Consider the following 26,379-nt stretch of genomic DNA (forward strand, 5'->3'; position numbering starts at 1 on the left):
GCAGAAATGCATTGTTTCAATTCTGTAATTATTAACATTACAAATGATAGGTTAAATTAGTCTCTAGCAACTTCAGCCACAGCTCATTAACTTTCACGAAGTCACTAGCTAAAGGATAGAATGTAGGCATTATCTCCATTTCACCAAAGTGGGATCCAGCAATTAATCAGTGGCAACCATGGGAAGGGTAGAAGCTGTGTGTTTCTTTTTTGTCACCTGTATTAAGAAAGGGTCATTCTTAAAATGAGGGAAAATGACATTTAAGGAACATTTTAAAGAGTGCAAAACACTTTCTCTCCACTAGCTTCTTGGAGTCGTATGGTACTGTATGAAATAATTACTACAAATATTATTATTATTCCCACGTTAAAATGACACTAATATTCATGAACCAAATATGAAATAATTCCTGTCAGAAAAGATCCAATTGGCAGAATGACACATTTTATAAAATGGATACTGTGCTTATTGAAATAGATTAATATAGTCAACTCAACAAGCAATTATTTAAAAGGTTACTATATATCAGGGGCACTGAGATAAATGCTACAGATACGAAGAAAGGCAAAAACACTGACCCAGCCCTTTGGGATCTTACGTTGTAATGGGTTAGACATTGGGCAAACAGCTTCATGCATGTAAGGTAAATAGGAAGCAATCTCTAAAGGAAGGAATAGGATGGAGGTAAGGACAGGCGGGGAGGAATTAGAGAATCCTCTTGCTGAAAGTAGGATTTGAGCTGTTTTGAAGGAAGCCAGGAGGCTAAACTTGTCTAAGTTCTTAATAGTCTTGACAGAGTTGGATTTTGAACCTGTGTCCCTCCCCTGACTACAAATTCAGGTCTCTTTCCTTAGTATCACAGGATTGTTGGGGATTGGGGTGGGGGAAGAAACTACAAGGTATGAAAATGAAAGAAGTCAAACCAAAACCCTGATTTGAATTTTGAATTCCAGGCTTCTAAAGGAACAAAATTCTGCCACTAGTCAAAACTAAGCTTCACTAGCAAATCCCCATAGAGTGAATATTACTTTTTCAGATTAGATGATGATGGTGATGATTATAAAAATAGTATCTGGCATTTTATAGTCTATAATTATTCAGGGCTTGCAGAGCATTTTGTGAGGTAGGTGTTATTTTAGAGGTGAGGAAAATGAGATGGAAGAAAGTTAAATGAATGCCCAGGGTTACATAATTAGCAAATGTCAGAAGCAGGATTCAAATCCCCATCTTCCTGACTCCGGATGCAGCCATCTATCCACCCATTTTGTGAAATACTTAAGACAGCTCAGGGTTTGGGGTTACATGTGCCATGGTCCTGATCAAGCATCCTTGTGTCATAGGATTGCTTTCTACTTGAGACTCATTGAGTAACAAGCTACTGGCAAGAGAGAAGGCTTTGAAGTAACAGGGGTCCCAATCAAGCCAGGAAATGCCTCTTCCACCTTGGCCAGGAACTGCCAATAAATGACTGCCTGATGATTAGATATGAGCTGACAGTGATGATGGCAAATTGTTGTTTCTAGGATGGTTTCAGAGAAGGTACAGGGGACAGAGAATGATCAGTGGAAGACAAAAAAAAGAGTTTTAAAACAAAGATAGGATAAAGGGCCCAGTAGATTAAATAAACAAAGGTCTCAATGACAGGCTCTCTTAATGAAAGTCATATATTAGGCATGGGTGACTTACATTTTATCACCTTCAGAAGGGGAAGCCAATTTGGGCTGGTAGACAAAATAAAAGACATCAAGTCTAGCCCAGAGTTAAGCCGACAAAAACATGGCTTTTGGTTTTGGCTAGAGGTTCGGTGTTCGCATCTCTGCCATCTGCTATGGACTGGACCCTAGAATAAATACTCCTCCGTTTCCCAAAAGGAAACTAGCTGTCGTCTATCTTGCAGTGAAGGGCAGAAATCCTGCTAGTTGCCCTTCATGCCTAGGTAATGTGATCCAGGTTTAAGGCCTAGGCGAGTCTGGTTATTCACACACCGTATGGATTTACGGCATTTTCCCCACTGCTGAAAATTAAACATGTGCTGCCTGTTAGAGGTTGCTGGGGTATCTCATTATAGGAGATTCTTCAGGGGCTTAATGTTTTGCTGAATTACTGAAGGACTTATTTGAATGCAGACTTGGACCAAATAATTTTCTGATAAGAGGGCTATAAATCCTCTGCAAAATAAGCTTGGTGTTCTCAGCATATCTATCGGCTTTTTGATCATTTTTTATGGTTTCCCTTTAGCTAGTCAAATTATCCTCATTCGCTCCTAAAGCTTCTCTGACATGGATTAAGGCTGCCCAAACCAATCAACCCTCATTACTTAAGCAACTGGTTTTGATTTGGGAGCAGTAAATATGATGGTATGGACTCGATGCCCTTCACCAGAGTGAAGTGTGAATGAAAATGTGATGTTAGGGATTTTGGAGGGGGGAGGGGTTCTTCCTTTTGGGATTTATTTAACAGGAAAATGAAGTCTTCAGCTCCTTCAAATTGTGGCAGCTACTCAGAAAGTTGAAGCATGTGGAAAGGAAGGATGATTAAGAACTGAGTTGGCCCAAAGAAGAGAGATGTCCAGCTCAAGCAAAGTAGTTTGTTTCAATAGTAATAGTTGGCATGTATGTCACATTTAAAAATTTACCAAGTACTTTACATCCATTATCTAATTTGAGCCTCACCCCATGCAGTGATGGAGTTACTACAGGCATTAGCATCATTAGTATATAGTGAGTAACTGAAGGTATTGAAAGGGTTTACCAAACTAACCATTGACATACAGTTGGTTAGTTTCAGAGAGGATTTAAACGGAGGTCTTCTTAACTACAACTCCATCTTATGCCATTCCTTCTCTCAATTAACCAAACAACAAGTATTTATTAAACATCTGCTGCAAACTTACACTTTATTTTGTTCAGAACTAGATGTTCTTATCATTTTCTGGATATTTCTAAACCATGCCATCATACCCACGACCTCCCTCTTCCCCTTATCATCCAAGTTCTTCCAGTTCCTTCAAGGCTAGATACTATCTTACTTACTTGTGTGTGTATCCCAGGAGCTTAGCATGTGCCTGACACTTACTAGTAACCACTTAACACTTTTTTTCATTCATTTATTCATGTGCTCAAATTGGGTGGGAGATGAGAAGTCTAAGACATTCTCTCTGCCATTAAGGAGTTTATAATCTAGTTATATGAAATGATTGGAGATGACTACAAGTCAGGATATAATTATTCTAAATTGAGGGACATGGACAAAAATGCTTTAAGAATTAAGAGAAGGGAGGAAAAGCTTCTTTGAGGTGGACTTAAGCATAAAGAGTTTGACTTTTTCTCTTCTTGGGAACATAAGAAAACTCTGATTTCTGGTGTCTGGTTATAATTTGTGCATATACACATTGAAGAATAGTCCAAACAATCTCACCTTATTCATAAAAATCAATCTTTTGAGCACCTATTATATGCAAAGGACTAAGAAATATAAAGTATACAAGAGAGTCAATAGCCTCAAGAAATTTCTAATGAATTTGGAGAAACAGGCTGTATAAATTTAAAGACAATACTGTAAAGCATTAAATAACTGTCATTAACCAACTACAAAATTTTCAATGGCTCCTTACTGCCACTAGACTAAACTAAAATGTTCAGTCTGGCATTTAAAGCATTCCACAATATGCCTAAACTGATATTAATTCTTTTGGGACTACTCAACTTGGTCAAATCAGCTAGTTGGTAAACTAGCATTTAGTAAGCACTTACTAGGGGTCAGGCTGAGACCACAAACAAAAGTGAAAACAGTACCAGCTCCAAAGAAATTTGCATTTTAACAGGAAAAATAACACAGATATAACTGTTTACAAGCTACATAGACAATAGATATAAGGTAATCTTGGAGGAGAAGGCTTTTAACAGCTGACTGAACCCAGAAGATAGAGTCCTATTACCAATTGAGTATATGTATGTGTGTGTATATGTTTTCCCTTTTTGAACCAACTTAGATGTGATTGAGGTTCAAGTGTTGCCTGCCACCCCCCACTCCTCATTTTCCCTTCCACTGCACAAGCTTTTCTCTGCACACCTTTTTTATGTGAGATAATTTCCTCCATTCTTCTTCTTCCTTCTCCCAGGGAATCTCTCTTTCTTGCTATCCATTAAAAAAATTTATTTACTTTTAGTTTACAACATTCAGTTCCACAATCCCTTGAGTTCCAAATTTTCTTTCCCCCCCCTCTCTTTTCCCCCCTCCCCCTCCATGATAACATGCAATCTGATCTAGGTTCCACAAATACCTTCACATTAACCATTAGTCAAGTTGTGAAGAAGAATTATAACCAATAGAATGAACAATGAGAAAGGAGGAACAAAGGAAAACAAAAAAGACAAAGAGCAAGTAGTTTGCTTCAGTCTGCATTCAGACTCTGTAGTTCTTTCTCTGGCTGTGTATAGCCTTTTCCATCATTACTTTTTTGGAGTTGTCTTAGAACCTTACATTGCTGAGAGGAGCTCAGTTTATCAAAGTTAGTTATCACAGATATGATGTGTCTGTAACTGTGTACAAAGTTCTCCTGGTTCTGCTTTTCTCACTCAGCATCAGTTTATGTAAGTCTCTCTAGATTATTACGAAGTCCATCTGCTCCTCATTTCTTATAGTACAATAGTATTCCATTGCATTCATATACCACAACTTGTTTAGCCGTTCCCCAGTTGATGGGCATCACCTTGATTTCCAATTCTTTGCCACCACAAAAAGAGCTGCTATAAATATTTTTGTACATACACATACTTTTCCCACTTATATGATCTTTTTGGGATACAGCCCTATAAGTGGTATTTTCCTATCCATTTTTTTACATCACCCCAACATAATCAGCTCAGTCCCACACCCTTTTCTATGTAGAATCCTTCTAATTGCCCTAATAATGATAAAATTCTTAGAAGATACATGTATCATCTTCCTGTATAGAAGCTATATAGTTTGACCTTATTTAATCCTTTATGATTTCTCTTTCATGTTTACCTTTTTATGCTTCTCTCAGATCTCATTTTTGAAAGCCAGATTTTCTATTCAGCTCTATCCTTTTCATCAGGAATGCTTGAACATCCTCTATTTCATTAAGTATCCATTTTTTCCCCTTGTAGAATTATACTCATTTTTCCTGGATAGGTGATTCTTGGTTGTAATTCCAGCTCTTTTGACTTCCAGAATATCATAGTTCAAGCTCTCTGCTCCTTTAGGTGGCAGCCCCTAAATCTTGTGTGATCCTGACTGTGGCACCACAGTATTTGAATGTGTTGTTTGTTTGTTTTTTAACTTGCTGCTTGAAGCTCTGATCTGGGAGCTCTGAAATTTGGTCACAATATTTCTGGGAGTTTTCACTTTGGCATCTCTTTCAGGTAGTGATTGGTAGAGTCTGTCCATTTCTATTTTACCCTCTGGTTTTATAACATCAGGACAGTTTTCCTTCATAATTTCTTGAAATATGATGTTTAGGCTCTTTCTTTGATCATGGTTTTTAGGTAATCCAGCAATTCTTAAATTATCTCTCCTTAATCTATTTTCTAGGTGAGTTGTTTTTCCAATTAGTTCACATTTTCTTCTATTTTTTTTTTCATTCTTTTGACTTTGTTTCTTGATATTTTATGGAATCATTAGCTTCCACTCCCCAATTCTAATTTTTAAGGAATTATTTTCTTCAGTGAATTGTTGTACTCCCTTTTCCATTTGGCCAATTCTATTTAAGGTGTTATTTTCTTCAGAATATTTTTGTGCCTCTTTTATCAAGCTGTTAATTGTCATTTCATGATTTTCTTCCTTCACTTTCATTTCTTCACCTAATTTTTCCTCTACCCCTCTCATTTGACTTTAAAAGTAATTTTTTTAGCTTTTCCAGGAATTATTATTGGGCTTGTGTCCAATTCACATTTGTTTTTCTTGGAGGCCTTGATTATAGATGTTTTGCCTTCTATATCTTCTGAGTTTGTGTCCTGTCCCTGTCACCATAGTAACTTTTTATGGTCAGGTTCTTTTTTTGTTACTTGCTCATTTTTCCACCCCATTTCTTCATCTGAAACTTTATGATAAAGTTGGGCTCTGTTCTGATGTGGGGGGAAGGAGATTACAGGAGCTCTGTCTCAAGCTTAAGACTTTTTCACCCTGCTGTTTTCCAAGTCAGTTTGAGGTTTTGTAAGTTTTCTATGTTCCAAGGTGGCGTGTGATCTACAGAGAGGTGTGGTCACTGTTCCCTTGGTCTGAACTCTGATCCTTATCCAGGAAGGGTTCTGATCCTTTAGGATTGCAATTGATGCTACCCCAAAGGGCTCCTCCTCCCTTGGGACCAGAAATAATACTTTTCCTTAGGGTGTCTGATCCCTTGGGGCCTGAAGCCCTCAGGGCTTCTATACCCCCTTGACCAAAAGTGCTCCTTTCTGCCCTTGAACTATAACCCAGAACCAGGTAGAGGCAATGGAGGAGCCTAACAGCATTTGGTCCTATGTCCAGGCTAGCAAAGGGCTACCCTGTCATTTCTTTCTGACCATTTTCCAGGTCCTCTTACCATCTCTTGCTTGAGAGTTCTCAAAGCTGCTGCTGCTTCTGTCACTACCACCTAGTCCTGCTTACTGGTGTTTTGCTCACACAGGCTCTGGGCCTGCCTCTTCCCCCATTTTACAGATTTCTCTTTCTGACCTCCTATATTCTCTTCAGCTGGGAAAGTGTCTCACTCTGATCTTTTGTTGGCTGTGGCACTCCAGAATTCAATCTGAGGCATTATTTTAATTGTTTGGCAGGGAATGTTGGGAGACCTTCACTGCTTCTCTACTCTGACATCTTGGCTCCACCTTCCATCTCCTCATTTTTGTTTTGTTGTATTTATTTATTTTGTTAGATATTTCCCCAATTACTTTTTAATCTGGTTTATCCCCCACTTAGGAGTGGTTATGTGTTGTGCTACAGAGACACTTGTCTGACACCTGTTACAGAGGACCTTCCATCATGTAAGTGGCTTTTGGGTCAACTCTAATCTGTTTGCTCTTGGTCATCTCCTACTTTTCCAGTCTTCTTGTACCTTATAATTCTGTGCCTGGTACTTCTTGTGCCTTGTACCTTACTTACCTTCACATAGTCTACAGTTCCAATGACACTGGCCACCTTTCTGTTTCCTTCATTACATTCCTCCTGATTCCATTTTCACTGGCTCTCCCCTATGCCTAGAATTCTCTGTCTCTTCATCCTTACCCTCTTGGCTTCCGTTAAAATTCCACATTCTGTAAGAAGTCTTTCTCAGTCCCTCTCAACAGTAAAACGTCCCCCCCTCCCACATTTCTCAGGTAAAATTCTGTTTATGTTTGGTTATTTGCATGTTGCTTCCCTCATAGAATTGTGAGTGCCTTGAAAGTTGGGATTGGTTTTGTCTTTTCCCTGTGCTTAGCACAGTACCTGTCACATAGTAGAAACTGTATAAATGTTTGTGGAGTTGCCTGGCATAGGTAATACTAGAGGGGGGAAAAGCTAGGTACAAATTAGAATAAGCAAAAGAAACAAAAATACGAAAAGTTTAATGACTCCCAAAGGAGTTGCCACAAGTAGAAGAGAATGAATACCAGAAATCATAAGCTTTGCCTCCCCACTTTAGAAGGTTAGTGTATAGATTTCAAAAATCTGGTCTGTATTGTGGGTGATACTAAATCCTTTAAGTTCACAGTGGGTTTCCTGATATAAGTTCGTGATGCTGAGCAGAAAAAACCTTAGGATCATTAGGGTTACATGACTGTGCCAGCAGTGAATTCTTTTTTCCCCGGTCAGGGTCATCAGGATCTCTTCCATGCAATCTATCCCAGGATCTGAGTTACCACCAAGACTCTCACAATGCTGTGTTCCTGGCCCACTTGCAAAAACCTCTTACTCCCTGGGAACCCCATCAGGGGCTGATTCAAAACATTTGCCCCTTCAGAAGTCTCTTCTGAAGGGTTACCCTCTACATCAACAAAATAAATAAGGACTCTCTTACCATCAGTTAGGCACTCAGGATGTCAGCAAGTCAGTTAAGGGATCCCATTTCTTCCAGGTAAATTCAGTCATCATAGTTACATAAAAAAATTTCATCTCCCTTATCCTTAAAAGAAAGGCACATCCCAATAATTCCACCTCATGGTCCCTTAAATCTTTTAGGGAAAGAAGTTGTACAAACCATTCTGGTAAAAAGGAGACCTGCCAGTTAAATTGGACCTGAAAGTCACCTGTTTCCCCAGAGTATTTTGGAGCCCTTCCCATATCTCCATACCCCAAGGGAGGAAAGCAGGAAGCAAAGCTCCAAAACCTTGATCGACCATGTCTAGGGACTGGAACAAGGAAGGACCTGAAAGGGTCAAACAGAACTATGTCCAAAAGCATTTCCTCCTTCTCGGGTAAGTCTTCCCAGCAGCTTCCAGGATAGTATTGCTTATTGAGCACTCAGCTTCTGAAAGGTGAGACTCCCATCCATGATAGTAAAAAGACATGATGATGAAGTTGTTGTTGTGAGAGTCCATTCCAGCATTCAACAATGCCAACTGTCTGAGGATGAAATGAGATGTAGGAAGCCCAGCTCATGTGATGGTAGCATGTCTAATCTGATCCCTCCCTTGTGGTGAAATGAGTTCATTGATCATGAGTAATACTTCAGAGGGGTCAATTAGGAAGAAAGATATCTTCTATGATAGCTTTCATTGTGGCTGCTACAATGGCAGACTTGAATGACATATTAAGGCCATACCTCAAGTAGTATCAACTACATGAAAGGCAAACTTCTTGCTTTTGATTAGAAAGGGGGCTAATATAATCAACTTGCCATTTGGAGACACATCAGGAATGACACTGGTCATATTGGTTTTACAGAAGTAGGCACTCTAATATGAGGAGTACTTTGGGGCATAATTAGCTATCTCGTCCTTAATTAGAAGGATCATTTAAGTGAGAGAGGGTAATGCAAAGTCACCAACCTCACATTCTCCTCTGGAACCATCTGGGTCCAGTGGCAAGATACAGATTAGGACAAGGGGAGATGGCCCTGGATGCAGTGAGAGACCTCAACCTTTTTAAATCCAGTACAGTTGCATGTCAAAGCATCACCTCCCTGATGTCATGGCCCTTTCTGAGAATGAAGGACAAACAGCAACCTCTGTGAGTAGTAGTAGAAACTGGCCCCACCAAGGACCCAACTGGAAATAGCCAATTGGGCAAAACAGCTCTCTCTCTCTCTCTCTCTCTCTCTCTCTCTCTCTCTCTCTCTCTCCCTCCCTCTCTCCCTCCCCCTCCTTCCCCCCTCCCTCTCTGTCTCTCTCTCTCTCTGTGTCTCTCTGTCTGTCTTTCTCTTCCTCCCTTTCTCCCTCCCTCCCTCTTTATTTCTTTTCTTCCTTCCCTCTGTCCACATAGTGCATTATATTCTTACCTGCAGGTGCTCTGCCCAAAAGAATGTAAATTTTTAATTTTGATTGCTGAAATCTTGAAAGATATTTGGGGGTTCATGGGTTAGATTTTTTCCTGAAGAACTATGTGTTAAACTCAAATCACTCTGGCTGTCATTGACTGCCCAACACTTGGTCCCAAGCCAAACCCCACTTGGTCATTGTTTGGGCCTGGACTGGCTCAGAGTGAATGTAGATAGCAATTATTTCTGTTTTGGGCAGAAACCCTGAGGGTCTGACCCTCCCAGATAGTTGTTTTTTTTTTTTAACTAGGTAAAAAAGGCCATTCTCTGCCCCATTTCTTACATAGCCTTAATCACTGAATGGATGTTGCCTTGGTCAAACTGAGACCTGTTAAAATTTTAGCTTAAAAAGGTCTTCTGCATCCAGGGTCATCTCCAGTTGTCCTGATCTATATCTTGCCACTGGATCCAGATCGATCCAGAGAAGAAAATGAGGCTGGTAACTTTGTATAGCCCTCCCTCACTTAAATCCAATTCACTTGCAAGTCATAGCATCACATCGCTGATGTCATGGTCCTTTTCAGGAATGACAAACAACAAGAAGGATCCTAAAATTCCATGTTCACGCATCATATCATCGTCCCCATGTCCAAATTGTATTGAACCCACTCAACCTCTGCTGGGCTTCTGAGGACATATGATGTCTCTGGCAGGTGTTGAATGTTCCACAAGTAACTTCATGTAGAGGAGAGCATCAGATAAATTCTTTTATTAAGCCTGATCCTAAAGAGGAAAGCCTTTGCTTAGTCCTACTAGCGAGGTCATGGCTACCACTCAGGAATTAGTGTAGATTATCTTAATCTCCTTTCCCTCAAACATCAGCCATGTGGCCAGCATCTCATCCCACCTCTGTGCCTTTCCAAGACCCCGATGCCCTAGGGTATATCATTACTCAGCTAATGCCCACAGAAGTCCATTTGTACATTCCTTTAACTGTTGTCAGAGCCATTCATGAACCAGGCAAACTGCTCCTCAAGAGCGATACTTGACACTGTTCTCTTCATTTGGAGAGGAGCAATATGAAGTAAAACTAAGTTTTAGCCAAACTGTACTTCTTACTATCCTCTATTTATGCCCTGAACTTCCCTCCTTTCTTCATGTTTTCCTTTAGTTCTAGAAAGAATTGTTGCTTGCATCTTGTTGAATTCTTTTATATCCTTTAAAGTTGAAGTCACAGAATGGCAGATCAGACATCTAGTCCAACCTGTAACTCAATGAAAATCTCCTCTCTAGACTCCCTAACAAATGAGGTAAGGTGAGAAAGAATAGCACTAGATTAGAAGTTTGATTATAACTCAAGAAACAATAGGGAGCCATAGCAAGATGGAACAGAGGAACAACATATCCAGATCTACATATAAAGAATATTAGTCTAGTGTGAAAGATAAATTAGAAGGGAAATAGAATAGAGATGAGACATATGGGGAACTTATTAAGACAGTAGTCTCTCTGGATAATACTGAAAGCCTGTATTAAAGTAGTGGGATGAAAATAGAAAACAGAATAGGTGGAAGAAATTATAGATGTTATTGCAGAAATAGAACCCAAAATTGGCATTTATGATCTTTCTTCCAATACATATTCATTATGCTGACTTTACTCCATCATTGACATCACCATTATCCATTACCCCATGTTTAAAATGTTTGTGTTATCTTTTGCTTTTTTCTCCTCACTTCATCCATTACCAAGTCATAGGATCAAGAGATTATGTATTGAGAGCTATGTAAGGAACCTTAGCAATCATCTAATCCTATCCCTTGCTTCTGAGAACAGCAGCTGAATTTAAAGTACCAGTTAATCACCTAGATGGAAACATCCTTTAGTCCACCGGAGATAGGAGTCTTAAGTGTATCATCTGAATAGAGTTAATGTTTTAACTGTAGTAGTGAAAGCAATTGACAAGCAACAAAGAGAGAAGAGCAGAAGATGGAAGAGAAAATACTGGAGAACAATTTTCTTAATGGCAAGGAAGAAAGACGTCTATGAGGGAGTTACAGAAAAAATAGAGGTGAGAGAATGGATTCATTTCAGTTCATCATTTATTAAAAGCACCTACTACGGTATGTGTTGAGTACCAAGGCTACAAATTCAAAAAACAAAACAATGTTTTATCAAAGATCTCACATGCTACTGGGAAGTATTCCTTCTTATTCAGCTATTTAGTAAAAAGCATTTGACTAGATTTTCCCCTATTCTACCATGACCCTTCCCAAGACAATTGTTATGGTTTTATAGCCCTCCTCTCTTTTTCTTTCTCTCCTTCCTCATGTTCTTACTGACTGTAAAGTGGGCAGTGTATTTATGGTGGAAAATTGACTACTGCAGAAACAGTAACTTTAAAAGGAAAAATCTGGCACTCATTCAATATTACTATGGAAACGGCTATTCCCAGCAATATACTGGCATGATATAGTTCAAGGATTTAGGTCTGTGTGGGAGGTTTTTGCCATCCATTAAATCAATGATCCACTCTTTATAACAAACATCTCCAGACAGCTATTCATAAAAAGCCTTTCTCCTTTGACTTGCATCGGAAATGTTTGTCTTTATTTTCATGAACATTGCATAGTGGATGAAGGACCTGAGTGATTCAGAGTCAGAAAGACTTGGGTTCAAATCCGGTCTCACAAGGGTACTGACTACATGATCCCAGGAAATCATTTAACCTTTCAGTGCCCCAGACAATTTTCTAAGACTTTAAATCACAGACAAGGTCCTGATTTATATTGGTAGAGGAAGTTCCTCACCAGAAACTCCTAATAGATAAAATCACAGGTTGGGTCTGAAAAAAAAAAAAAGACACATTTTCTTTGTTTCTTTCTTTTCAGACTGGGTCTCCCTATCTTGCACACACTGGAAGGGCCTTCTCATCATTGATCAGCCAGGGGGATTTTACATGCTCCATTTCCATCCTGGGCCACTTTGTTCTTTTTAAGACAACTTAATGACCCTGGCTCCTGGCAGTTCAGACTGATGCCAGGCAGTGTGGAAACCATGATTGGCTTAATCCACCATAGCTCAGAATTCCTGAGCCAGATTCAGACTCCCTGGTAAGGGAGGGAGTGATTATAGCCATATATCACCTTGTTTGATATTTTGTTTCTTTACCTATGCAGTTAGAAAAGAAGTAGTCTCAATAACTGAAAAGATCACTCATTTCATTAATCATTTGAGTAATAGCAATGCATAAGTAAATCTGCTCCGTCCTTCACATCACCTAAGGACCATAATTTGCAAAGCTCATAACACATTCAGGCTGCCACAGGACTTGGGATGAGCAGACAGATTTAGAAGGCCTAATTCTCTACCCTGAGATCCTTCCACCTGGGCGTTTCTCCAGTGACAAGGTTTCAAGCATAGACACCCAGATCTGTCAAGAGACAAAGAGCAGGGAACATACTATTGGTGCTGCTTCTGCTGGGACAGACAGACAGTAAGGAGTGGTGATGGGTGATAGATAATGAAGCTGGGCCTCCAACCCCACCCCCATTCCCTTTCTTGAATCTCCTGGTTTGAAATGAAACTCTTCACATTTCTATAGCTTTTCAGTTCTGAATGTGTAATCATTTCCCAATAAGCCACACAAAGCTTGATTTTTTTCTGGGCCAATTTCCTATGTGTTTATGGTTTTCCCATTCTTCCAAGTGCTGTCATCAGCACCAAATATTATGACAGGCAGCTCTGGATGCCTAGTATAGAAATGATCTCATCCCTCCTCTCCACCCCCTCCCCCTTCCAGGCAAACTAGTTCATGTTATGTTTTCCAAATTAGATTAACTGTTCCATAATCAATTAGTGAGGAAACAGTTGATCCTGATGGGACCAGACTGAAGAACCTTCTGGCATCTCCACATCAATTCCCTGAAAGTGCCAATGGGGCAGAATTTCCCATACTGAACTGGAACATTGTTTGAAGTACCAATGGTCCAAAAAGATGGGCTGTGACCCTTGAGAATTCTAAAATGCAGCAGGGCAGGGGGAATAGACCAGGGAAAAACAACTCTATAAAACTGAAAGAAAAAAGAGAGAAATTCAACAGTGTCCCTCAGAATGAGCTCCATATGAAAACTTCTTTGAGGGGAAGAAGCAAAAGTACATTATTCTCTCATAGGTGGGCAGGATGGAAATGAGCCATTTTCACAATTTTAGCTCTCAGAGTAGTTGTTACTACTCTTTGGTCAGTATAGTCTACTTTCCATCCAAGAATAATTACTAGAGTGAGTCAGTGTGTAGGGAAATAATCTAATAACTATTGGTTTTACTATGCAAAGCCACAGTGTAAGATGATCAGGTTAGAAGATTATTAATATATAAAACATGAATTAAATAAGATGATGGGAGGAGAGATGCCCAATATGGAAACTCAGCAACTCTTTTGTAATTTATAGTTTTTAGTCAGTGGCCCAGGTCCATGAGAAATTGTGTTGCCCATGATTTCCGGGCTAGTATGTCAGAGGCAGGATTTGAATCCAGGTGTTTCTGACTTCAAGGCAAGGCCCACTATCCATTATTTTAAAATGTTTCTCAAATAAGAACACAGTAGTATAAAAATCCCTGAATGGTTTTGGACAGCTATTTCTCAACTTTTTTTTTAATCACTGCATGCCATTTACAATTAACTTGGAACTTTATTTTCTGAATACCTGGCTTAAGAATTCATATGTCAAAAGTGGGAACTTTGGAGAGGATTCTGGGAAGTTGGTGGAGTAGGTCAGTAAATGTTCCTCTCTCTAAATTTTCTCCACAGAAAAAGACAGAACAGTACCTCAGAGGGAATGTAGAGTAGCAGAAATAAACAGAAGTCTGGGTAAGGCAGTTGTTCTCCTAAAACAACCTAAGACAACCTCAGGAAAGACCTTACCTCCAGGGGCTGAGATTCTGCATGAGTGATATGCAAATATCTCCAGGCCAACTCTGGGGGATCAACAAAAAACAAACTCTGGGGGTAGCTGGGGTTGGGAGGCAGCTCAGTCTTAGAAACTTTCATCTCAGAGAACATGTGTGTGGGGGTGTCTAACAGCTGGGGAGGAGACTGAAAGAACTTCCAGTGCTGAGGGACCTCTGTGATGATCAGACACATAATTGTGGGGAGAAAGAACTAGCAGACACCTGCTAAGTGCAGTAGCAGGGGGTGTGGACCTTGCTGGTTGTGGGCACTTGGCAGGAGAATGGAGTCCCTGGTTTCAGTTCCAAGGCAGAGAGGACAGCTTCAGTTTGCAGCCACTGGAGGAACCATAGGGAATAAGATCATTTGTGGGACAACATGACCAGGGGCTGTGGAGTGTAGAGAAGAGCCTAAGGTTGAGCCCAGGACAGACCTCAGAAAATAACTGTAAGAAGGAACTGAGGCTTGGGGCATTACTTCCCATACCTCAGGACTAGGACTAGAACTTGATCACACTAATAGCTGCCAAAAAAGATAAATAAATAAAACAAAAAAAAAAAGAGAAAGCAAAGGAGAAAGAACCCAACATAGACAGCTACTATGGGGATAGAGAAGATCTAGGGAGGAAGATGATGGAGCTAAAAAAGCTACTCCTTTCTCAATGAGAAATATCAACTGATCCCAAGTATGAAGAAGATTTCTTAGAACTCAAAGGACTTCAAAACTAAATAAGAGAGAACAAGGAAAAATTAGAGAGAAAAAAAAAGAGAAAATCAAAAAATAATGTAAAGTCAATTAACTTGAAATAGAGAACCAAAAACTTAAGGAAGAAAATAATTGCTTGACAACTAGAATTGGATAAAGAAAAGCTTATGATCTTCTAAGACACAAAGAAATAAACAAAATCAAAAGAATGAAAAAAAATAGAAGAGAATATGAAACATTTCATCAGGAAAAACAACTGATCTTGAGAACAGATGGAGAAGAAATAATATAAGAATAGTCAGGCTGCCTGAAAATTATGATAAAAAAGCATCTAGAACAAGAAGGTAAAGAAGAAACAAACAAACAAAAATTCCACTGATCACCACCTGAAAGGCTCCCAGGAGGAAAACTTACAGGAATATCACAGTCAAGGTTTAAAAGCTCCCAGGTTAAGGAGAAAATATTGAAAGTACAAGGAAAAAGCAATTTATACATCATAAAGCTACAATAAGGATTACACAAGACCTAGCTGCTACTATGTTAAAGGACGGTAAGTCTTGGAATACTGTATTTCATAGAGTAAAAGAGCTCAGGTTACAACCAAGGATAACTTACCCAGCAAAATTAAGTATAATTCTGAATTTTTAAAAAAGACATTTAATGAACTGAAAGACTTTCAAGTATTCGTGACAAAACCAGAAAAACTTAAGGGAAAATTGGACATATAATATCCAGGAGAAATATAAAGTGAACATTAAGGACCAATTATAAGGGACTCAATAAGGTCAACTCATTTACTTATTATGTATGAAAATATTGTCAGTTCTATTATGACTGTCATTTTTGTTTTGGCACTTTGAAAGAAAGTTGGGCTGGACTGAGTATGATGGAGTTATTCTAAAAACAAAATAAAACTGTAGGTAAAGATAAAAAGGAGCAATTATCTCATACAAATGAGGCAAAAAAGGAAAAATTGATACATAAGGATGGGGATGGCAGGTAGAGCTCAGGAATGGGCTAAAGAGGGAACAACATATATATATCTATAAGGGTATAAAAGTCTATATTCAGAAATAAATAAGAGGACAATGGCATAGGGTGGGGGAGAGAATAAAGGGAGGGATTCTTGGAGGAATGGGTAGGTTAAGGAATAGGAGGGCAAGGTAAGCAGGTAGAAGTAAAGCAGAGGAGTGAGGAGGGATAGGAATAGGGTGAGGATAGGAGGAAACTATACAAGTAATTATAGCTTAGAATGTGAATGGGGTGAATATAACTATAAAATGGAAACTGATAGCAGATTAAAAATTGGAATTCAACAATATATTGCTTACAAGAAATGCTATAAAAATGAGAGATACACACAATCATAAAATAAAGGTCAGAAGTAGAATTTATTACATAAAATAACAGGGGTAGTAATAATGATTTCAGACAAAGTTAAAGCTAAAATAGATTTAGCCAAAAGAGAAAAATAGGGAAACTACCCTATGTGTCATCCATAATATTCAATATTGCTTTAGACCATTTAAAATAACTAGACAGTATAAAGTTACCTGAGAATATACCTGACAAAAGAGAAACAGGAACCATACTTTTTAAACAAATAAAGTTAGATATAAATAACTGAATATTTACTGTTCATGGGGAGGTAACACCAATATAATTTTTAAATGACAATTTTACCTTACTAATTCATATATATAATGCCATCCCAATAAATTTACTAAAAAATGATCTTACTGAGAATAAATTCATTTAGAAGAACAAAAGGTCAGGAACTTCAAAGAAACCAGGGGAAAAACAGATATGAAAGAAGCAGATCCAGTAGCATCAGACCTTAAACCATATTATAAGGAGAGCATTGTTGAAGTATAAAATGAACAATTTTGATTATTTTAAATTAAAAATGTCCCATATAAATTAAACCTGTGAATAGAAATAATGCAGAAAATTAGGAAAAAAAACTTTCATAGATAGTTTCTCAGATAGAATGGGATTGGGTTGGAATATTGCTGTGGTATAGGAAATGATGAGCTGGTTGAATTGGAAAAACACAGAAAGACTTGGACCTATGAATGCCATCTACCTTCAGAGAAATAGATGATAAGTAGAAATAAGCACAGTATGTACGGTCTTACATATGTGTGTGTGAGTGTATGTTTATAGATATGTATGTATATGTATTATATATATGCGCACATATATACATATGTATCTATGTTTAACTATAGCCTTCTTTGGTAGGAAGGTGAGGCAGGGGAAAAATAAAGTAAAAAGTACACAGCAGAGAACAAAAAACTACAAGGAAGCAAAGCAAAGCTGGACAGTTTTGAAAACAAAGTGTAGTATTTATTATACAGGTTTTCTTCAAATGGAAATTTGTTGCTTTATGTTGAATCTTCTCTTATGTTCTGTGTACATGGCAATTTTTTTTTCTTATTTTATACTTAAAAGAAAGTGGGAACTTCTCTACAAAGTTTCACCTTAATTTTTGGTCCAGATCTGTGATTTCACCAGCATATGTGGTGTAGAAAATTTCTCCTCCTATGCAAATGTACAACTTGGAAAATTACCTGTGTCACTGAGGGTTGTGCCTAAGGTCATGCAGCCAGTATTTTCCGGAGACAGGGCTCAAACTCTGATTTATCTCAACTCTGAGGCTACACAGCATTGAAACTTAGGTCTTGTTTCATGAACCCATTATTCTTTTTTTTTTTAAGCAATTGGGGTTAAGTAACTTGCTCAAGGTTACACAGCCAGGTGTTTCTAGGTGGGTGTTAAGTGTCTGAGCCCGGATTCAATCCAACACTGGAGCCAGTGCTCTTACTCGCTGTGCTACCTGGCTGCCCGCAACCCATTATTCTTTACAGAAGGTTGCTATAGAACAGGTGCCTCATTTGGAAGGTTCTCTTTTTCACTTGTGTTTATAGGACAAGTTTTTCTGGAAAACATTCTATGGCTGTGTGTTTTAAACCCAATTGAAGAACAGAATAACAAGAAAAGTTTTGCAGCTACTGGAATTGCAAGCTACTGGTTCTCAAGCCAAAATATCAAAACCATCATCATCTAACTTTGCTCAAGGCTTAACAGTGCCCTACTCAAGAGAGTGAAGTGACCTGCTTCATTAGAAATAAAACCTGAGGTTTGATATTGCACAAAAATTACAATTACAGCGAGGTGACTGCTACTACATGGAGAACTTTAAACAAAATTTTGAAATCATCATTAGCAAGTGATCATCCCAAAGGTGGTAGGTATCATACAGTTAATAGATGAAAATCTGTTGTGATTTAGAATTATTCATAGCATAGGTCTGCCTTGCCTTGACATTCTCTAACACACTTTTCTTACTTGATTAACCACACAATTGAAGCATGGGCTGGGCAATAGTAGTACAGTGCTGAGGACAAGGTGACAAAAACCAAAAAACTCTGGTGTCATACTAATCCATTCATGGCTAAGACCAATGGAGATAACCCACAAAAACAATGCACTTGATTACAAATTTCCACAAGGATTCTTCAAAGCAGGGGTTTTGGAATCAGCTCCAAATCAGCTGTTAAATTTTCAATATGATTATTTACACTTCAGAAATAAGCAAGCACTACAAATCTGGACTTGTTACATTGTTTTTGTTAATTGTCTAGATGTTACAAAGTGAGAGAGAAAATGTTAGTAATGAAGATGAAACTGAGAAGTGTATGTTGGTATGTATTTTATTCGAGAACTGGTTGTTAATTATGAGCACCCTCCTGCCTAAAAAATGATTTTTTTGGTGTTTTTTATGGAAAAGAAAGTTATTTTTCCAAAGTAGAGGGATGTGAAAGGGGTGGGAAGAGTAATCGAAAAAGCAAAATGGGGACATGCATATTCTGTAAACATCAGAGAGAAATTTGATTATAACCTTTTATTGTCAGCACAGAACATTTCCATTCAAAGAAACCCCAGTCATGCCACTTGCTCTGGGTTCTATATGACTAGAGTTCAAATGGGCTTGAGAAGTACTTGCCTGATTTCTTAGCTGTCAAAAGGGTGAAACATGAAATAAATTATTCTTTATAAGCAATGCCTTGTAACCAGCTCTTCCCAAGGTGGTTACCTTTGGTTCTGGGTTTCTAAATATCTGGGCTCTGCCTTGAGCATATGTGCTTTTAGAACTATTCAGTTAGCACTTCAAATCTCAATCAGTGATGATTGAGAAATCTGTCTGTGAGATCAGGGTTTCCCTGATCAAAGATGCTTTTCCAGAACACCCAACTGATTTCCTACATCTACTTTCCATCACTCAGAACACAAGTTTTCCCGCAACCCCACTCCCAAAGTCAGGAAATTGAGGCCAGGCTGGAAGGGTAGAGTTGAGGTTGGGGAAAGACAGGCTGAAAAATATCCATCCATGTAAGTGTATAAAAATTTGTGGTCAATCTGTTTCTCCATACAGATTCTACATATGATGTCACAAACACAAATTGTCATTTGCTGCAGTTGAAACATCAAGTAAATAAATGAGTCTGTTTCATAGCAAATTCTGAAAATAGGACTTAGCCCTTTACATTAGGAAATGTATTATAAGAACATGTTTACTTCTACTTGGTTCCCTAATGGGGAAAGTTTTATTCCCTTCATCCACTGAGTTTCTTGGGGCTGATTTATATATGCTCTCTCTGGTACTGTTTCTTTGAAATATTGTTCTGGATGGTTTTCATTCTATGGTAGTTTGTTCACATACATTGATTTTGTTCCTTAAATGACATTGTGATTATTTCAATCCTTCCAGCTAACAGACAACTTGATCTCGGACATTTTCACCGCCATTGGTTCAATCACATTAGCTGTGTTACTGATCCTCTTTCTGGCAGTGGTTGCTTCCTTCATAGCTTCCAACAAACGAGCAAACCAGGGGACCTACAGCCCTAGTCGTCAGGAAAAGGAGGGGTCACGTGTGGAGATGTGGAATATGGTGCAGCCTCCGCCCATGGAGAGACTGATTTAGAAGAATCCAGTGCCCTCAAGGAAAACCCTGGGCTAAATAAATTGTAAATAACATGTCTCCATTTGGAGATGGGGGAGGGGGGAGGGAGGAGGGATGGGGGTGGAATGGGTGTTCTGAGAGCTATTCATCTCACAAATGTGATGACCTGGGAATTGTGGAACATTTTCCTTTGATCGCCTTAAGATCCTTAATGCATGAACTTGACACCTTTACTCATTATCCTGGGCTAGCCAATCATACAACTGCTTTTTCTGTGCTAGTAATTTCAGCCTGGGTAATGTGCAGAAATGTCTTAAGCATTCAGAGGCTTCTGGGAGAAGCACCAGTGCCTGTCATTTAGATGTTTTGTGATCTGCATACCCCTTTGGGGTTCACCCTTTAAATGGGCAGCCATCATTATTGCAGAAAAACACTACAGAAGTGAAATAAATGTTTCTAATGAGCTCACCCTAGTCATGTTGTGGAAAGGTGTTAGTTGTGAACACTGTTGTATATGCTTCATTCTTTAATATATTCTTTAACCATTGAGTCAAAAGAAGTCATGGGAATAACCATGGCAACAAATAAAGTTTAAACTGTCACTCTCTCTTTTAATGTTCTTTCTTTGTTTTATTAATAACAATAATAACAGTGCTTTAAAGCTTGCAAGGAGCTTTACATGTCATCTCATTTGATCCTGACAACATCACTATGAAGTAGGCGCTATTATTATTTCCCTATTTTACAGATGATAGAACCAAGGGTGAGAAATGTGAAGTGACTTACTCAAGCTCACCAGGGTCCAAGACAAGATTCCAATTCAGGTCTCCCTAATTCCTAAATGTCTAATTACTAGAGTTTATGGGATTTAAGTCACTTCTTAGACATAAACCTATTCAGTGCTTGCATCAGTCTTCCTAACTAAAGAATTTTAAACTAGTTGTATGTGTGCTTACTATCCTTCAATTATTAGGATGTTAATGTTAAATGATTTCTCTAAGGTGGGAGAGAAGCAGAGCATGATAGTGGCTTGGTGGTTGATGTTGGAGTCAAGGTATCCTGGCTTTAAGTTCTGCCACTGATATTTACTAGCTATGTAATCTTGAGCAAGTCATTTACTCTAGTAGTACCCAGGGAACTCTAGCAACCACAACCAGCACCACCATAACAGAGCTAATACCAATATAGCATTTTAACTTTTGCATACATTATCTCATTTTATCCTTACAACAACCTCAACAGGTAGATGCTTTATTATCCCCATATGAGGAAACTGAGGCAGAAGTTAAGTGACTTGTCCAGGGTCACACGGCTGGCAAGTATATGAGGCTGGACTTGAACTCAGGTCTTTTTAACTCCATGTTCAGTCTTCCATGCACCACCTAGTTGCCATTTCTTTTGATTTACTTCCCCCTTGAGCCCTCTGCTTCATATTTTCTGTTGTTAACAGAAAAGGTCCTTAATTAAGGAAAAATAACTAAGCTTTTATACTGGTTATTTTATTTCATTTGTCCAAACTTGTGCTTTCATTAGTATGGAACTTTCCCCACACAAATGGAGAGCTGTAACTCTTCTACAATTTGTCATTTTAGAAAGGAAGAGAGGAAAGCATACAAGTGCTTATTAAGTGCCAGGCTCTATATTAAGTGCTTTGGATACAAACACAAGTAAAAAGAAAGTCAGTCCCTGCCCTCCAGGAGATTACATTCTAATGAGGAAACAATACAAAGGGAACTAATGGAATGAAGATGCTGAGCAGCCTCCGGAAGCACAGCAAAGATAAAATGATGCATAAAAAACACTGCCCAGGGTATCTTATCCCTATACCCCCTAACTTAATTGAATATTCAGTTTCCAAGACCAAAGAAGGTTCAGGATTGGATAAAGTAACTAGAATATGTCTGTAAAGTATTAATTAAGAAAGGTAAGCATTGTATCCCCTCCTTAATCTACCCTTCTATGTGAAACCCAATTAATCTTCTTTACATACCTGGAAGTTCCTCATGTTTATTAGCACTACTATCATATTTTTCTAGTTAAAATTTTTTGGTTTCCCCAGCACTGCTAATTAACCAAGATGTAACTAAGTTTGGCAACTGGAACCTTCTCCCAGGGCGCCAGAATCTAGAGGATACTGACAACAGGTTAAAAAAACAAACTGAGCTTAGCAAGAACTAAGCTAGTGAGAAAAACTGGGTTAGTAAACATATTTAGCCAAAATAGGAAGGTATCATAGTGCATGCTTCATCCCCTGGTGATATTCCTCTCCAATTTGCCTGTGTACTAATCTTTTCTGTGATGGCAGCTTCCCCAAGAAACAAAGGGACTCAAAGTATTCATGGAGGAAAATGCCTCAGTATCTCTCACTTCCCTGTCCAACCCCTGCCCCAGCCTTGTTTACCAAAGTCTTATATACTAATCTCTGCTCTCAACCCCCAACTGATATACAAATGGAACAGATAAAAAGAAATGTCAGTGGTGTAAGTTAACTATCTCTCTCTATGCAGTTTCCAGGGATTCAAAATTTATTTAAGGGAAAATTTTTATGCTGCTTGTCCTGAACATATTTTGTTGTGCTTTGCTCCAGGCATTAGAATGAGGATTCTGCCTATGAAATAAAGCATAAACTTACTTTGACAATTAAACCCCTCTAAACCTACCTGTCCAGCTTTAGATCATGCTACTATTTAAACACCTTCACCAAGCATCTCCTCCCATCAAACAGGATCCATATTTTCATTTTATCCCCTCATTGCTATGCCTTTGCTGACACTTTCCCTCCTACCTGGAATAAATTTTCCATTTCCCAAACTTCCACAAAGGGGGAAGAGTATAAGCATTTATATTATGCCTATTATGTACCAGGAACTTTATAAATATTTCATTTGATCCTCAAAAGTACCCTGGGAGACAGGTAATATCATTATTTGCATTTTATATTTGAAGAAACCAATGCAAAAAGAGAATGACTTGCCCAGGATCATACAGCTAGTAAGTGTCTAAGACCAGATTTGAACCTAGTCTTCCTGACTCCAAACCCAGCACTTTATTTACTCTACCACTTAGCTGTCCCAAAGAGAAATCCCTCACTTCCAGGCCTAGCTCCTACATGGTTTCCCTGATGTGATGTGAGCAATGGACTAAGCCTGTTTCCCCCCCCATCCTCTTAACCAAATTTGGTTGTTTTCCTTAAAATGTATTGAAACTATCTTTGAAACTTGATTTGCTCAGGACACTAAAAGAACTTACTGGTTGCCTAAGTACAAAATAGTCAGGAAGAGTCCCAGGCCTCCTCTGAAGGGGGGAAATGTTAGTCAACAATAAAGAACAGCAAGGCACTCTGAGGGAGAAAGAGAAGGCAGCATGTGCCAGGCAATTTAAGCCTCCAGCTCCACTGCCACCTTGATCACCAATGTACCTGCAGGTCTTTCATCTAGGACTGCAAACCCCAAAGTCCTGGGAATAGCTGTGTCCCCCACCTACCCCCTAAAAATGACAAGACCTGTTCCACCCAGACCCCTACAGCCATCATTGAGAGAAGAAACCATTGTGGAGAAAGGGTCCACCTGCCTCACCATTACTAGCAACAGCTTGCTGTAGCAACAGGCACCCCAGCATCCCCAGGGTGGCTGCCAACACAGGTTCTTATTTGTGCTTTTCTAAAGGAAAACAACTCAAAATGGGTTAACAATCTTGCTTTAATCAATCAAATATATCATTTACCTAGTTCAGGGGAAAAAGGTCAGCACCCCGAACTTCAGAGTATACAGACAGAAACATTTCAAGCAGACAGGCCTCCAACTGTCCAACCATTACATCCATACCAAATCACAGTTACCAGAGAGAGAAGCATCAACATCTGGGTTTTTCAAAGCCAGGGGGCTCTCAACAGCTGCCCAGAGTCTCATCTGGTCAAATCACACAACATTTCTCAAAGTGAGCCCCAAAGCAAAGTCTCACAACAGGGATTATATAGCCTTCTCCTGGTCAGAGAATGTATCCACCCTCTTGAACCATGGCCCAATCACACAGCATCAAGGTGTGGGCATTCCTGAAAACCAAGCCTCCTGCCAGAGGTTCCATGTGACCACATTCAGCCCGTTACAGGGCAGAGTATATTTTCAAATCAAGGAAGGTTCTCAGAGTCTCTTAAGCTTATCAAAGGGCCTAGGGGCAGGGAAGATCTTTAAATTTGCATTTCCATTACACTTGCTAACTGGCTGCCACCCAGATAAGCCCAAGAGCCTTGGGAATGACAGTACCACCCAGACCACGAGTCCTGCCTCCAGTGTAGCCCTCACCACCATCATCCAAGGAAGCAACTCCTACAGCAAAGGGCCAGCCATTCCCACCAAATGCGCAACAGATGCTACCCACAGGGCAGGCAAAGAGCCTACCTGAAGGAGCAAGGCACCCTGAGGGAGAGACAGGAGGCAGCATATATGTGCCAGGTAAGGCAAACCTTAACAATCATCTCCCCTCAGACCCCAAGTGGAGACAGCCCAGGACTCTGAACCCAACAGCCTTTTGAACAGAAAGCCTTCTAGCCCAGTGCCTAAAGCTCTAATTTTGAGATTCAACTCTTGCAGCCATACAGCCTGGCAACTGCTCCTACAGGTATTATAGCCACACTTGAAAAAGTCCCAGAAAACAAAGCTCTTGGCATTGTCAATTGGTTCAATATCAGAGACTGATAGGATTTTTAGCAACTGAAAGAAGCATTAACATCTGCGTTGCCATTGCACCCTAAGGACCAAGGGACCTTTTTGTCAGACTTAGAGGTAAAAGCTCCAAATGTCTCCTCCCATTAGGATGTGAGGCTGCCTTACTTTTTATTTCTACCCTCAGCATTTGGCATGGTGGTTTGCATATAACACATGCTTAATAAAGACTTTTTTCCTTCATTAATCACTTGGAACACTGTATACCCTTTCTCTCCATTCTTACCTCAAACATAAATCTCTTCATCCCCAAATTTCTCGTAGCATTTACCTGTGCCTTTGCTTTACACTTATCTTACTTTCCCTGTGTGTGGTAGGTCTGGGGATGGGGCTATTCTACACAGTGGACTGAAAATTATTTGAGAGGAACGCATATATTGTATCTTTATTTCTGTATTCACCACTTAGTATAGTGCGTTGCATACACCAAGTGCCTGGTAAAGGCTCTTTGAATTCAATTGCAGTTGGTGATGCCACTTGGATGGCTGCTGCTTTGTAGCAGGGCTGAGTAGCCCACTTAGATTATGTATAAACTAGGCTATGGACCCCCCCCCCCCACTCCAAAACCCTGACTAAGCTTTGCTAAGAGACAAAACTAGAAACTGTCAATGCAATGTCCTTCTTTGAGCTGTAATGATGATAGGTATTTAAGGTGGCCTGTTTCCTCTATGTGTCATTCATTCATCTCAGAGGAGTGAATGGCAAAGGAAATCAATTAAGCCTGGACAGTTCTGCAGATAGCACTAACAACTAAGAAGAGATACTGGAAGCTGTCTGCAGACTCCACAAGAGAAAAGTGGAGACAGACATCCCACTTGCTGACATGTGTTGCAACACAGCAAAAAGCAGCATTTGTAAAAAGATACATCTGGTCCGCATTTGCCAGGCGCAATATGAGGTCTAGCTGCAATGAGGCCTGTGTAAGTCTTAAGTCTGCTATAGTCACGACACATACTAGGAAAGGTGAGGGGAGCCTAATGACCATAAGTGAAATCACCTGTCAAGTCTGCCCCAAATCTCAACTCCTGAATATGCCACTGTGTGCCTGCCTGGCCTTCTTAACTACCAGAAGGGATAAAAAGAAAATTCCTGTTCTGTAACACAGGCAAGCCAATGATAGATGTTAACATTTTTTAAACCTTGTAACTATATAAAATAAGTAATATCTCTGAGTCACAGCCCCCAAAAACTTATTCATTGTGTGGCCTTGGCAAGTCACTTGCTTGTGAGCCTCCGTTTCCACATCCATAAAACAGAGTAAATAATAACAGCATTACCTGTGTTTGTCAGAGCAAAAATTAGAGTGTTTAAAAAATATGCAGTCTTTTGTTACCATATAAATTTTAAGTTTTATGATGTTGATCTCTAGTAAAAGACTGTCTTTTTTTCCTGGCTTCCCCAAACCCTGCCAAGATTTCAACCTAGGGAATTGCAGGGAAACATTTCAAGCTTCAAGAGCCATCTGAATCATAGGTACCACTTACTAATGAAATTATAAAGCAACAACAGCAATGTCTCAGTACTCTTAATTCTAGCCAAACAAAGCAAACAAAAAAAAATCATAGTTGGAAGGTTCCTTGGAAATCATTTAGTTCAAACCCTTCTTTACATATGAGACAACATAGAGGTTAAGTGACTT

General features: G+C 39.2%; 1 protein-coding gene across 2 annotated transcripts in view; it reads left to right on the forward strand.

Annotated features, from left to right (window-relative positions):
- The window catches only part of CRB1 (crumbs cell polarity complex component 1), a 278,153-nt gene extending 257,532 nt beyond the window's left edge, over positions 1-20,621 (forward strand). For both annotated transcript variants that reach the window (XM_069074480.1, XM_069074481.1), the window contains one exon: positions 19,825-20,621. In XM_069074480.1, the coding sequence (XP_068930581.1) occupies positions 19,825-20,040 (216 nt within the window). In that variant the 3' untranslated portion in view covers positions 20,041-20,621. The remainder of the gene's footprint in view (positions 1-19,824) is intronic.
- The last annotated feature ends 5,758 nt before the right edge of the window (positions 20,622-26,379 follow it).

Source organism: Petaurus breviceps, unplaced genomic scaffold (assembly GCF_028583685.1).
Source record: "Petaurus breviceps papuanus isolate PSGF00001 unplaced genomic scaffold, PetGlider_PUasm1.0 90895, whole genome shotgun sequence".
In the NCBI taxonomy this organism is placed as follows: domain Eukaryota; kingdom Metazoa; phylum Chordata; class Mammalia; order Diprotodontia; family Petauridae; genus Petaurus; species Petaurus breviceps.